At 43.4% G+C, this 16,065-nt stretch overlaps 1 protein-coding gene across 2 annotated transcripts in view; it reads left to right on the top strand.

The window, feature by feature from the left end:
• The window catches only part of LOC138299947 (rho-related GTP-binding protein RhoA-D), a 179,784-nt gene extending 173,417 nt beyond the window's left edge, over positions 1-6,367 (top strand). For both annotated transcript variants that reach the window (XM_069238674.1, XM_069238673.1), the window contains exon 5: positions 4,432-6,367. In XM_069238674.1, coding sequence (XP_069094775.1) covers positions 4,432-4,605 — 174 coding nt within the window. In that variant the 3' untranslated portion in view covers positions 4,606-6,367. The remainder of the gene's footprint in view (positions 1-4,431) is intronic.
• Positions 6,368-16,065: the final 9,698 nt, after the last annotated feature.

The raw sequence follows: 16,065 nt of genomic DNA, 5'->3' as shown, positions 1-16,065 counted from the left end.
AGAAGATTCACCCATGCATCTTACTCACTTCCTCATCCCCAGGTACAGCTAGGTAGCCTGTTTTCCTGTTGCTGATCAGCTGTTGTCTGATGCTGTGCGATTGGGCGGGTGGAGTTCTCAACTCACGGTGTGAACTCCTTTGTACATCACTGCAGGGACTGCCACAATCATGACTATTCACAGTACTGGCTCTGGGGGCAGATTTATGCTGCAGCGCCAGTCTTAGGCACCCGTGACACTCCAAGGTCAGTTGCAGGCAGCAAATCACCTTGCTAAAGTTGCGCCTTCTAGGCCAAGGCTTCTTCATGCAACCGGGAGCAGTTGCGACATCGGGGCTACTTTCAGGCTTTGTGCTTTGATAGCAATTCAGTCTTTCCTCGACAGCAGCAACACAAATCACTTGGTCCGTGGCTGGTTTTTTGGTGATATGGAATGTCACAATCTGGCACAGTATTATTTATAGCTTTTCAACAACTGCACAGACACCATAAGGTGGCATTCACAGCACAGGTCACACCCGGATGGCTCTCGCAGGATCATCAGCTTTTCCCCTGGGATTATGCTGGGTTACTCCTCTTAGACTGTCTCTTCTTTCCGAGCCAGACACACCACTTCCTTTTTCCTCAGCAGACATGCAAGCTTCTAGGCTTGTCAATTAGATCCTCAACTATTTCAGCAGAAGGTGTTGAATTCAAGTGATGGCTCCTCATTCTGGTGGACAGACCTCCAGCCCTGGTTACACAGCAGCTCTTTAAGTACTCTGCAGAGCACTCCATTCCTTGGTCAGGAAGAACATGGGAGTGGACCAGAGTGGAGGTCTGTGGTTCCATCATGTATGCACATTGTTCAAACTGAGCATGTCAATCCATGGTCTCATGCTTCCATAACCTTGTTAGGTTGGTTCCATTTAACATGTACTTTCCAGGCTGCTCTCAATACACATCCTTTGATTAGAGTAATGGTTCACAAAGCAGGTAGAAATGGGGCTAGGATGAAGTAGGAGAACACACAACAGGGGCACAATGAAATGTGGGATCACTGCACATGGCTGTCATCAGAGGATAGGCTGAGCAACAGAAACTTCAGTCCCACCATTCACCCCTACCATCTACCAAATAGCATTGCTCAGGAAGAACTAATCAATAGCCATTTGTAAGAAAGCCCTTATGGAATTTATCTGGAAATCATAAAGGCAATCCTTTCTTCTCATCTCATCAGTATCTCGGTGTTTACCTTTGTGATACAGAAATGCAGATAATACAATTCCACTGCCTGGGGATGCTAACCTCACCCTTTATCTTGTTCCATGCTACAACCAGAGGCATTAAAAATTGATCCTGCTGCCCTCAATGCATACCCACACACTGCTCTTTCACACAGACACACACTCTGTCTCCTACTGCCATGTATTTCACACTTATAGCTATAGCAGCAAAACATTACACAATAGGGTTTAGTTGACCAGGTTGAGACGGAGAAAAGGGTCGTCACTACAACTCACAAAACACACTACCTCTTTACTTAATACAACCTGGTCAGAAACAGGAGTCTACTGTCCCCTTTTAGTGCATGGCTGGTCCTAGACCTAGTGTGGCCAAAATAAAAATCAGCTTCACATGCAGTTGGGCACTCAGGTTAGGCATGCACACCTATATACCATACAGAGGGCGCTTCCATCCAAACTGGTTTCGAGGGTACTTTTGAGATGGAAATTAGTCCCTCATAGATTGCAATGCAACCACCAAAAAGAGATGGAATGCTACACCAAAGAGCATAAGGTGAGGGAAATATCTGGGTGGAGCCAAAGCTCAGTATTCATATATTTTTTAAAACATGGGTAGCAAGGGGTCATGTAGACAACTGCTCTGAAGCCAGACTTAAATTGTCACCTGGATGTAAGACATGGAAGGATAAGTCATCTACCCATAAGGATGGTAAGAAAGCTGTGCTCGGGAGAGGCATAAATGCAAAAGGAGGAAGGAAATCCATGAAATAAGAAGCAAGTGAATGAGACTGACAAGAATGCTAACTAATAATATGCTATTTGCTGACCCAAAGCACACTGTAAGCATTGGTACTGTACACAGTGGGTCTTTGACATCAAACAGATAAAAGCTGTGTGTGGGAAAAATGTAGAAAGATCCTTTGATTTTAAAGAGACCATTTGCACCACAAATCACATCAGTCTTTTCTGCTTGTGATTTTATTTTTTTTATCTGTGACTTCTATGAAAAGTCCTTCTAGATGCGCCCCACCTTGTAAAATTGCATCAATTACTATCATCATCAGGTTGAAGTTGGAGTATGCAAACTAACTTTTTTACCAGACCCTTCCAGGATATTTTCTAGGCTGCCTTCATTGTGCATAAAACGCAGCTTCTAAAATAATTATTGGCGTTAAAAAAATGGCCTCAGCTAAAATATTGGTTACATTTTCCCACTATTTGCTGACGGCTTAAGGGCTAGTTTTTAAAGTCAGGAGTATGGTGGCTGTAGCGTTTACAGAATTGTTCTATTCTTAGCCAACAAACTTAACTTCTCCACACACTGATGCAGGTCATTTTGTGAACTCCACACTCCTCCAAACACATTGCGAGGATAGAAGATCTTTTTCTTACTCTGCCCCCTCTTAAAACAATATTACTTTAGTCTGCCTACAGCTATTATTTTGATCTGTAAAATCTATACAGCAGTCATGCAGTTTTGAGGGCGATCCCATTAGTCTAGTTACAAAAGAAGTACTAGTCAACTTACCAAGAACTTAGTTTACTAAGAACTTAAAGTCCACCAATTGCTTTCCATTGGTTGGCATTATTTGCTTGCTGACTATTCAGTAGCTTACCTTATCCATCTTGTGTTTCTCCGTCCCTGGGGACATAATCCATTTACTCGTGCCCTTCGACTTCTCACTTTTAGAGAAGTACTTTTATTTTTTTTGCTTAAGCACTCCATGAGAGTGCATGCTTTTTCCAGCCCTCTTACTCTTCTCTCACCCACTGTCCCCATGCTGCTTTCACATGTGCGAGTGCTTCGCTCGCCTCCCGCAGTGTTCTCTTTGTTATCTGTATGCTTTTTCCTCCCAAGCCCGCACTCTGTGTTGCTGTCTCTCCCACCGGTGTGCTTATGTGGTATTCCCTCCCAACTTGCTTGTGCAGCTTTTCCCCTTTGTTCCCCCACCTGCCCGTTATTCCTCAACATGCAGTTCACACTAAAAATATATATATATTTTTTTATTTACAGATCCAAGTGGCATCCACAATGTTGGCTCAGTAAATAAAGAATTAAAGCAAACCTGCCTGTGTCATCCGCAGGCGTATGCATGTGATCTGACACATGCATGTGATCTGACACATGCATTCACACCCCTTTAAAGTCCCTTATGACTTTTGACTCATTAAGTGGCAACCACAGCCTTCAACATTGATTAAATCACAAAACGCAAAACCATATAGGGGTGCAACCTACGCCCCCAAATACGATCTATGCATATGTATCCCTATTACATTTTATTGTACATACAGAACATATTTTTCAAACAAAGACAGGTCTCTGTTAACATTTTATTACAATAATGGATCGTGCTTGCGGTGCCTAGTGTTTAATTCAATATGTTGGTGCTTATTTCGGTGAAATCTGAACTATTTAAAGAGAGGTCACAGCGAACCAGCTCAGGTCTAACCATTTCAGAGTTTAGAGCAAATTATTGTTCGATTCATTTTCAGTACTATTTTAAGATCTAAAAGAGGAATGAGTGATGTGCTAATTTGACAGGATTTGTTACAAGGCCAAATTGTAGTATTACCCTTCCCATACATTCTGCGTTTTCATTACTCTGATTCTCAGTGGAAGGTTCTAGAAACGGTCAGTCACAATGTAAGGCAGGACTATGCAGCCTACTAAGGTGACACTGTTGGAAATGCAAGATTTACATTGCAGGTAGCAAGGGCTTCGCATGCTGTTGGAAATCGTCTACGCTGATCAGAATGGCACCTCACTTATGGTATACTCGGAATAACAGTGACACAAAATGGCACAGATGTACAAATTGATGTTACACTATCCAATTTAAATTTGTTTTTATGTTACAAAAAGTACTCCTTTGACGTTTATTTGTCCCTACTGAATGCCCCACCTCACCCTCCATTCACCCTCCTAGAGTGCACACAGAAAATGCATGGTGCTCAGGGGCTGCAGGTGGGGGTGATGAGCACAGGCCTCACTAGCCATTATAGGGACACATACAATTCAGATGCCTGTTGCGGTTATACAAGAGCCTAACTTGTCTAAAATCCTTGAAGAGTTGAAATATTTTCATCTAATGGCTTCTCGATTAAAGTATGTCTTCTTTTGCCCTTAAATTACCCCGTCCTTGTAGAAATGTTTCTGTGATTTTTCCGAGTATTTTGCTGATCTTTCCCTTTTTAAATTTTAGGAACCAGTAAAACCAGATGAAGGCAGAGACATGGCTAATAGAATCAATGCTTTTGGCTACTTGGAGTGCTCGGCAAAGACAAAGGATGGTGTTAGAGAAGTGTTTGAAATGGCCACCCGGGCAGCCTTACAAGTTAGGAAACACAGGAAGAAGCAGCGGTGTCTGATTCTATAAAAGGGAAATCTAATTATTGAGTAGAAAAGGAACAACATGAGTCACATGCCATTTGTACTGTATCTTTTTTGGTTTTCCCGCTTATAAAATTTAGGTAGGGTATGCAAGAAGTGGTGTAAATTCTATGTCTGGTGGCGAGCATTGCACAACCCAGTATGCACGCTGATCAACCAAATCTGAAGAAAAAGTGAATATAAGAGTGACATTATTAAAATGTGTAAGCACGCCTGGGATGTTTAAAGGCCTTCCACTGATCTGAACACCTGACGATTATTTTTTGCCTAGAAAATATAGGCTCTTTGTGTTTCAGGAAGCCAGCAGTGCATATACGAGATTTCAGCTGCTGTTCTTAGTCAAACTACATTTCATATGGTTGATTTTCCCCAACTGTTGTCCTGTCCCCTTTACTGTTATGGACTCTTTGTGACTTGGTGCGAGTCTTGGTGAACCATAGACAGTTGCTCATCATTTCAAGGCAAAAGTGTGTAGACTTGGTCAGAGTTCGAAATATTGTAATTTCATGACTTACAATATGCATTGATTTCTTGCTACTGGTGGCATTGCAAACATTGCACCTACCTTTAAAAATATAACACAGGATTGACTATCCTTGAGCTAGGAATAAATAAATTAAGAGCAAACACTGAAACACAGAATCCTCTATCAATTTTTTCAAAATGATTTCAAAATTCTGTACCATTGAGAATGTCCATCTCTTAACACTGTTGGATAGAAGCTTCTAACACTTGCTGTTCACCATTCACTTTTAATTTAAATACTATCTGGTTTCAAAGGTTTTTCCGAGTGGACCTGGTCAAATCAAGTAATGTACTAGATATTGGTGATCTGCCTAAAGACATATGGTTTGTGTTCTAAAACTAATGCAGCTGTTCTGCGTAATCTTCAGAAAATTAATAATTGTTCCTAATGAATGTAGTACAACAGATCAAGAAACAAGTGGCATGTTACATCCTCCCATGGACACTTGTGGCTACAAAACACTGAGCTGAGATTCTAGCTTACTTCTATCACCTTTGTCAATATCTACATCTACTGTGTTGTCTCTTAAATACCAGTGCAAAACGTTTTGCCTATAATTTGGTAAACCAATGCCAGGGGTTCCTTGATAATAGCTGAGCCACTGCGCATAATCCATGAATCCTCTGGGCCTACGTGGCTTGGTGGAACTCTGATGTGTAGAGATACACACTTGTAGGAGATCATTCTCTGTGGTGCATTTGAAATATATACATATAAATATATATAAAATAATTTTATTTTTTTGCTTGTGGGTTTTTTATGCGTTCTGCTAAGGTTCTAAACTTGTTTTGTCGTTGTTGTTTGAGTTTCTATGCACAAACCCTCTGTTCACAAACCAAGAGAGTTTCTGCTCAGCTGTTTTGATTTCCACTGTTGAAGAAAAGGCACACGTTAACACACCAGCAATTTTTGATACACAAGCAGAGTGACTTTGCAAGGTTGTGTTTTTGGCTGTTCTTTTCTTTGTCTGTTCTCAGTGCATGGACAGCTGAGGGATGCGCCCTCTTGATCTCTGCGGTGCTACCGCACAGCCTTGTCTTTCCTCTGTCCTTGCCGTTGACTTTTGATTGTGCTTTTCCCTCTTTTACTCCTCTGAAATAAAAGAATGCAATTGTAAGATAGCTTTGTTTGTTATTTTTTCTTGTAGGTCGATATTTGAAACATTGCAACTTTTCACATGTAAAACTGAAAAATAAAATGTGTTCCGCGGAACAGTAATGCATTCTGGTTGGTGTTTAAGTTTCTGTGCCTGCTGTCTTGATATTCAGCTGGAAGTACATTTATTTGCAAGTGGATTGCACATGAATGTTTTGTTAATTTGGAGTGTTCACTCGATTTTCTTATTTTCGTGTCTTCTTTTAAAATGACATAATGAAAGCATGTTGAATGTGCCTTTTTGGGTAATACAACGCCGAAAAACATTTCTAACGTACTCCAATCAGATATTAAATGAGCTGTCAAGTTTTCCTTGTTTCTTTTAGTGAAATATCGCAGCATTGTCTGCGTCTCCTACCTTAAAAATCGCATAACATATATGTAATATGTGAATACGTTCATTGCTGAGCCAACAATAGTTATGCTTAGGTGTCGGCATTTCACTGAGAAGACATTTTTGTCATAATAATTTTGAAACCGTTCAACGAATCTGCAAGAATAAAAAAAAAAAAAAAAAGTTAATCCGATTTGGGTTCAGCAAAGCTGGTTTCATGTATCTCCATCAACAAAGGCCGGTGGTGGAGGAGGGTGTAAAAAAGAGACTAATGTAGTTTACTCATCTACCCATCGCATACATTGGAGTAAAGGTAACTGTTTTTCACTTCAGAAGTCATCACTGAACAGATTCACACTAAAGTTGGCAAAAAAAACTTTACACAAAGTAATGCTTTTGCTTAATTTGGTGCAAATGTGTTCACTAGTTTGAGTAGTTTTTTAGAAACTAGCATATAAAAAATGGTCAAGTGGGAGTGGAAGAATTAAATAGTAATATCTGGACTGTTGATTCCCGAACAGTCCTCGGACCTGGGGCCCAAATAAGCTAATTTTATTGATAGAGGGAGCTTTATCTCCTATCGTCCATTTTGGTTCTACAAACTTGAATAATCTGAGTGTCTGGCCATGTCGGAAAAAAATCTGTTTCACGCACAATTACAGCACACAGGGCATGTTCCCAGCATCCTGAAAATAAAAAAGTAACAGGCTCCTAAGGGGGCATGGTAACCAATCTCTTACCTAAGATCACAAAGTGACCTCCTTTCCCCTCTTTGGCGTATATATTTAAGCAAACACAGATGTTCAAACTTCACACTGAGTGTATAGACCCCTACGTGAGTCTGTCAACTCATAGACCTTGTTTGGTAACATAAAGAAAAAACTTTTGCAAATTTTGGATGAAGGTTATGTGATGCTAGCTGTGTGCCATATGCAGCACTTCTTTGCAGCTTGTGGTGGGTGTAAGCACAGAGCCTTTGGCCAAGCCAAGCTCCGCACTGCCAAAGACATGGGATGCGCATCTGTGGCAGGTGGGCCACATTCAACCGAGCCACAATGTATACACCTGAGTGCAGTAGTTTATTTTTCCACAATCCATATCGGGTACACAGACCCAAACATCAGTCCACACTCTTGAACTATTGGATTGGGTGATTATGGAACACACATTTCTATTGGAACTGCCATTATTGTACACCAGGCATAACCCCCATCCTTAAACACAAAAAGTATAAGTCCACATAAGAAAGCACAGTCTCTGACACCAGGCCTAGGAGGGAAGCTCCAACGCCTAGCCCCCACACCCAAAGTTTACATTTAAAATAAAAATATTCCCACAAATGGTTGCAGATTACCTCACAGATTTACAAACTCATAGTCACTGGGGCAGGTTTACTACTATCTTGTGCAAGGCAGCCCATCATTCTTTGTTTTCGCTCTGCATAATGTGAGAGGGACAGAGCAGATCAGTGCAATATCTACTAAAATATATCACTGTTCCTCTCTTCCTAAGCGTTGGTATACTTTCTGGCTGCCTAGCGCCACCCTCATACCTTTGCACCATATAGTGTAGGAGCCTAGCATCAGTTACTGGAATGGTAAAATTCCAGTACAAAATACAATGCTTACACTTACTTTTAAACTTTTTCCATTTTGTGTGCTTTACAGTGCAGCACACATCCAAAGTTAGAAATGTTTGGAGAAATCAAAAATGTTTTTTGCGCCTACAAAAAACCCTATCTACAAATGTTAATATGGTCACCAGTGTACCATCTATAAGACACAACCCTGATGCAAAGTTGCTTATTGCAGAAAGATTTTTCCCGCCCCTGGAGTTATGGTCTCCCCACACAGGTAGGTGGCTGCAGAGAGATTTTTTTTCTTGTAGAGAGCCACATCTTCTGGATAACGGGTAATGTCTCATCGAGAGCTCTCACCTTGAGCTTATGACTTTTAGATTGTCATAACTGTCACAGTGTTGGAGGATGCACGTTCTGGTTGGCTGAGGTGTGACCCTAGTCAGGCAGAACCTGTCACTCCTGTCAGGGTTGGGTGATTACAGTCACTGTATAACCTGCGCTCACCCTTGGGTAGGTTGGTACAGAGCTGTCAGGCTTATCATAGAGGTAATGTGTGAAGCATTGGCACAGCACCTTTACACAATAATTAAATTGAGCATCACAAAAGGGACTTCACACTAGGTGTATGTAAAAAAGTTTCTATTCAACACACATGAATTAATGCCACATGAGCATTATGTAAATCTGGGCATAAATCACACTTGGAAATATAGCTAGTAGTACTAGGCCCAACTGTGTTAGTATGACATCAGCAGTATGTACACGTGCAAAAACAATAATGCTCCCAGCACCCTCTTGCGGTGCAACCACGTTGGCAGCATGAGACCTATCCCAGTGATTTCGTCCCCCCCCCAGTTCAATATCAAACAGTTGTAAAATGCACCCTGGTTCCTAATGGAAGCAGCAATGTATACATACAGTGAATTGCAGCACTTTTAAAGTTGCTTTGCGGCCTAGGCCATACCAGTAAACTTCAATGTCAACTGCGATAATAAACAACATGCACAACAATGCTGCTGCGCAGTGTAGTCTAGTCCATACAATCACTCCCACACACTCATTCTGCACCTCTACACGGTGCCACGAATATCAGCCAAGCTAGCATGCACGCACTGACACACTCACTTTCAGAACCCTAATGCGGTGCTCTGATATCTGGCAGTTGAGGTGTGAATGAGTTCACAGACCCCTCTTGGACCCACACCTTCCTCCACCCTCCAACTAATTCCTGCACCCTCCGAGATGGAGGTGAAGCAACCTTTCCCCAGATGCTAGGTCACACATGGCCGGTGGCTACACTTATTCAGGATCCTGATGCAAAAGTACGAGGAAGAGAGACTGTCTGATCAGGCAACAGTCAGCAAATGGAGGTTTGGCCCCCATTCAGGAAGTTCACTCAGGGGTCTCCACAATGGCCTTTGGGCTCGGGCCCCATTCTGCAAAGCACGGGGATGGTTGCCTTGGGAAACATGCTGTTCACAGTGGCGCGAAGCCAGACACTCTTCACAAATAGTTACCAATTCCGCACCTCCCAGGACCGGACGAACCATGTTTTGGGTGCGATGATTTTGTCCGTCCCTGGCTTTCTGGTTGCGCAAGAAGGGTTTACCAAATTCCATGCCCTTATGGTATGGGCACAAGGTCTGGTGAGCAATGTCCTTAGTTGCAACACACAATTCCGAACGCACACGCAAAGTGATCAATACGGTGACTCCCTGAAATGAAGAACAATGTCTGGTGCGCAATGACTTGAGTCACATCAGATAATTCCGTTCGCACACGAAAAGTTAGCAGTGCCGTGCTTCCCCGGAATGAGGCACTACGTCTGGTGCATGAAGACTTGGATCGCACCAGACAATTCAGCTTGCAAACTAAAAGTTACCAATGCAGCGTCTCCCTGGAATGAGACACGTCAGGTGCGTGATGATTTGAGTCACACCAGACACTTCCGAACACATAATTGGTTCCAATCCCGTACCTCCCTGGAATGAGGGACAACGTCAGGTGCACGATGACTTGAGCCGCACCTCACAAATCCGGTCCCACACACAGAGGCCAGCTCAGTGGTACTGCACAAGGTAGAATGCATTGCTCTGGGTATGCCCCCACCTCCGATGGTCACAACCAGTGACACAGACACTGCACGCAATGAGCATGCAGTCAGGTGTCGCACAAGAGAAATACAGCATGCTCGGCAAAAGTGGGCCACGCAGGGTCCCGCAGCCGGTGAATCCGCTCATTACCAACTAAACATTTCTGAGTGTCATGACCCCACGATGAGGGGCCACACTCTTTCAATTCAGGCAATACTTTGAAGGCTGCACACCAGGCAAATCCAATATCCAGGCGCAATACTTACTTTTACGTCACACCACTGCTACCAGGTGGAATTTATCAGATGACATAGGTGCGTAGGAGGGCACCGCTCTCCAGATGACACAGGTAGAAGGCGTGGGTCCCTCACAAGAGGTCTTTGATGTCACTGAGATCTCCACACAGAACAGGGAACAAGCCGTTGGAGAGTCACACAACACAACACATTGTGCCCAGGCCAGCCACGATGCAGGAAGGTTGCGCAATCCCCTTCTATGGCAGTAAATACACCTGTGCACAACAGTCTTCTGGCAGTTTGCACCCCGTTGTTTAGGGTCTCCGCCCTGCAATCCTGCAAGTGTATTTCTGAGTTGCTGATGTGTGGTACCCCAGGTTATTCTGAAGTGTGCCTTTGAAGTTGGGGGTAGTTCAAAGGGTTCCTTTTTGAACCACAGATGTCTCACCTAAGTTTCAGTCCTGTATGCCAAAGGGCCATGGAATGCAGATCTTAACCTTTAGTGATTCCATGATCTGTCCCTGAGAGGCCAAGTGTCGGAACCTCTCCCTCCAATCTATCCAGCCAGGCCCTCAATTTGCAGAGGCCTGTTGTTCCAGTTGCCTACATTTTATAGTTGTCACTGGGGAATGCACAGATCTCTTTCCCCTGCACCCAGTGGAATGAAGCTTGAATTAAAAAGGCACACAAAAAGGATTTTAAAACATTAGAAATGCCCATTTTCTAGAAGTGGCATTTCCAAGGTATTACTGACAAAGCCTTCTTTACCATTGGAAAGGGTTTGTCATTGTGAATCCAATGATAGTAGACATCAGGAGGCTGCTCTGCTGCATATCACTTTTGTAGCTATGATTAATTATAAACTTCTCCTATATCAACCTATGGCCAAAGCAGCTTAGGTGGTAGAAAAGAACACACATGGGTATTCTTCGCTCCCTGGGTACATGTACCTTGGGGCAGGCACATGCCTGCAGGGACAGGCTGGACTCGAGCTTTGAGAGCACCACAAAGGTGCAAGTTCGCCCATACAGGCCTGCTGTGACAGGCTCAGTATACATATGAAAATACTAATGTGCAAGTGTGCACATACTGGCAAATTGTGCCAGGCTTAGTGCACATATGAAAACATCAATGTGCAAATGTGCCCATACTAGCAGATGTAGGAAGCGCGTGCACACTTTCCCACTGTTCTTACAGTGGGAAGTGCCCAGGACCCAAGGGCCACTCAGAGAATCAGCAAACCCTCATAGAAAAAGCAAACAAGTTTTGGAACCCCTATCTCAGCAGGTCAGGTCTAACACATAGCTTCTCTTGTGCTTCAGGCAACCGGGCTGTCTCATCAGTGTAAAAAAATATAGACATTGGTCTTGCAAGAAAACAGGAAAAGAAATGCTTGAATAACCCTGAGCACATTGAATTTTTTTGCTGCAAAACTAATAACACCATGAAGGTGCTCAATCTTTTTTTTAATATCCCTGACAGTATAACTGTCAATTCATGCCCTATTATTTTACGATTGGGCTTGACATTTTCAAGGAATTATTGTTCAATTCTTCCTGCACTTGCATCCTCTAGACAGCTGCAGTTTTGCAGCAAATTGTATTTACCGTTTGAGGATTAGATCGACTTGGTTTGCGGTTATTGATGATACATTAGAGAAGTGCTGAGGAATTTATTAAATGGTACTACAGAAAACCAGGCAGTACAAATAATTATTACACTTATGTTTGAGGGGTGAGAAGGGCGAGAAAAGAAGGGAAAAAGCAAGTAATTGTCTTAGAAACAACCTGTGTTGAAAAATGATTGACGTGTGATTGCCTTGAAGCTTATTAAGAGATCAGATTTAATGCAGGCATTAGCAGCATATATGCATTCTTATTGAAAAAGTAATATTGAGTCCTTAGGCAGGGCAAAGGTCTTATCTATATAACCTTTTTTTCCTCATTGCACCTATCTGCATTCCTTGGTATTTGTCACACATACAGTTCCTTCTGCACTTTGTCACCCCTGCTTCATAGAAAGTCTGCTCAGCACCAATCTGATCTGTGATGTTAAGCTGTCTGGGCTTCCCCCCACTTTGATGTGCAGAGGTAGTAGTTTACAGTGCTCTGTTTTGCGCCACTGGTAGTTCTCCCTCGATAACACTCGGATATAGTGTACTTTGAAGCATGCAGTCCTCTCGGGCTGATGAACCCACTCATTCTGCTTGTAAGTGGTTAAGTCCACAGCATCCCAGAAAGATTTTTCAAGGCATGGCCAAAGTGGGCAATTGCCCAGGGCCCCCAACTTCCAAGGGGCTCCCAGGGAGAGATTTTTCTCCACCACTGCCTTTTTATTTACTAACACCTCTACCTTTCGCCCTGTCTTATTCTTTCTCTCTGCCAGAGTCATCTTAAGGCTTTTTGTTTGGGTCATAACCTAGACACATTTTATTTGCTTTGGTATGTCCACTTGTCTGAAAGTTTTACATATAATTCAATATTGATTGTCATCATGCACTCTTGAAACAGCAGAAAAGGGGTAGTAAAAAGCAAAAGTGTTCTGTATTGGAGCACCAAATATATCTTGCCCGGGCCCAAAAAAACCACCCTTAAGTCGACACTTGTATGCTGTCCTTTTATATGAAAGTTCAGTGCACTCCTCTAGTTCAGTTACCTAATGCTCAGTCTACTTTCTTGTCACAACCAAAGTTCTCTCACAGTTTACCTTGTATTTATTTGTTTTTATGGGTGGATTGTGGATAGGCATGTTTGTGCATGCAATAGTGAGTAAATGGGTGGATGAATGAATGCATGAGTACAAGGATGAGTGACTTGAGGGCCTGATTTAGATCTTGGCGGTAACAGTCCCGCTTTCGGCTTAGCAACTGACAACCCATCTACTGCCGTGACGGTCCACCCGCCATATTTAGATGTTAGCGGACCCATAGGCGAAAGGCCACCGATGGTCCACTGTCACCACCAACAATCACTGCCTTCGTGGACGGCACCATAAGCAAAAGTGGCTGAGGGCAGGGCTCCTGCCTCTTTTTCCCGCTGAGCCAATCACTATGTACATTTCCGCTGACGCAACTGTGGTAGCTAAACCTCCACACCTGAGTTGGTAGATTGGGATGGATAAAAGGATGAAACTCACCTTTTTTTGAGTTCCACATTTCCTGCTGCCATGAACCCAGTCATGCAATTCCTGCCGTTGCTGCTGCTCCTGGACCAAGAACCATGTGATTGCCGGAACAGAAGGTAAGTCCCTATTATACCTGTCATCCTCGGAATTGTTGCTGTACAGTAGCACTGGACTCAAGCTTGTTTATCAAAGGTTTTCAAACAGTACAATGATGTGCAATGCATATGTTTGTAGTATCGCACTTAGAAAAATGTTTAAAAACACCTTGAGACACCGGTAGTACCTACCAGTCTGGTACTAACTTCCATCATGACAATGGACATCTATACCATAAGTCACAGCAATCCCAAATAAAAATGTGTCATTCAGGTTTGTGCATGAATGACCCTTAACTAACATATCTATTATATAAATAGTATCCCGATACGAACTACTCAATTCTATGATCCTGTAGCAATTGCAATACAAAATTCTACAAGGGCGTGTACACAGAATGTACAGCCAATCTTACCTTTAAACTGCAAGCATGTTAGAGATATATGAAGGTCACATGTATTATTGGTGTCAGTAGATGGTGTCAATAGATGACATTTACCGCCAACGTGTCTGGTTCCCTGTGTAATGCATATGTGCATATTATTGACACAGCATGTCGAAATAAACACACATGCATTCTTCAGTCACAGTATCAGAAACACATATCATTTTGGTGTAAGTGTCCAGAAACATAATGAACGCTTGCACCAAAATGAATGTATCACAAATGTACCACACTAATGTATGCATTTAAAAAATAATAAAGTAATTCTACAAACTGTGCTTGTCACTGTCACAAATGAGTGAGTGCATGGCACACACATTAGCAGAAATAACATTCTCAGCAAACAGTTAGTAACAATCATTAAATAAGACCAGGACAAAGAGATTCTCAAAATAAAAATGATTTATAGAAATTATGAAAATAACTATCACATAAACAATAAAGACACTAGACCAGCAGTCCATAGTGTGGGTGCATGTCCCTAACTTGGCTCCTTATGTCACTGCCAAAATAAAACTCCTCTGAAAGGGGCATCTATGGGGCAGAAAGCCCTATTACATCAGTATGTTCGTACATGTTAGCAAGTGCGCAGGACAGGAGTGACTGTGAACCACTTGACAGAGCAGGGGCATTCAATCTGCAGGGCAGAGAGAAATACAGGGAGGGGGCTTCAGACCAAGACACAGCGCATTCAGGTAACAGCCCTATAACATCTGGTAACAGTTATTTCTATGGGTCCAACACAGGTTATATCGTGGAACGTTAATGGTCTTTTAGATAAAATTAAACACACTGCAGTGTTTACCTTTGTGCACCATTACCACCCTGATGTGCTCCTGCTGCAGGAGACGCACCTCACGGGTGATCACTGCCCCTTTTTGGCCCGTAAGGGATTTGATAGAGTATACCACGCAGGGTTTACATGTGGATCACGGGGAGTGGCAATTCTATTGCACCGTTCATTTCCCATAACAAAAGTACAGGTTTTAAAAGACCGGCAGGGACGCTATGTGGCCATCACGGGAATGGTGGAGGGTGTCACAATTAATGTGGTCAGTGTTTACGTCCCCCCTGCAGTGGTGTGGGGGACCCTCAGGGACCTGACCGAACCGCTCATGGAATTACCCCCGGGACTTACTATGCTGGGGGGAGACTTTAATGCGGCCCCAGACCCGGCCCTGGATGTGGCTGGTCAGTTCTCCGCCTATAGGCATACAATGGCGGCGGGAATCATGGGATGGCTTTCAGCGGCTGGGCTTTGTGATGCATGGTGGTGTGGCATTCAAGACAGCAGCAGTTTACCCCTACCTCGGCTGTCCACTGTTCGCAATCTAGAATTGATTTGGTGCTATTGCAGAGTACGGACTGCACCTCCCTTTCTCATATTGAAATCCTAGCTTGTGGGATTTCTGACCACACCCCCCATGCCCGGTCGATGACCCGCCCTATGTGGCGGTTGAATGCGTGGTATCTGCAGGACAGGGCCTATACTGAGCTGCTGAGGCAGGCACAGCACGAATACTTTGCAATGAATGAGGGATCTGTGGCCTCATCGGGCACCTTGTGGGTGGCGGATAAGGCGGTGCTGCGAGGTGCGTCCAGAAGTCTGGTACGGGAGAGGGAAAGTTTGGGGGCACGTAGTATTGAATGGCTGGAATTGCAGGCGCTGGGACTGGAGCAAGAGTATCACGCAAGCCCCACAGAAGGAGTGGCTCGGCAACTCCTATTAGTGTGCGAGGAAATCCGAGCTCAGTCTTTAGAGGCCGCAAAACACTTGTGGAGGGCTACGACTGCAAAGATATATGGCTGGGGGGGATACAACTGGGAAACTGCTGTATTGGCTGGTTTCTCACCATCGG

Source organism: Pleurodeles waltl, chromosome 6 (assembly GCF_031143425.1).
Source record: "Pleurodeles waltl isolate 20211129_DDA chromosome 6, aPleWal1.hap1.20221129, whole genome shotgun sequence".
In the NCBI taxonomy this organism is placed as follows: domain Eukaryota; kingdom Metazoa; phylum Chordata; class Amphibia; order Caudata; family Salamandridae; genus Pleurodeles; species Pleurodeles waltl.
The sequence above is the reverse complement of the archived record's forward strand: the minus strand, read 5'-3'. Positions and strand labels throughout refer to the sequence as shown.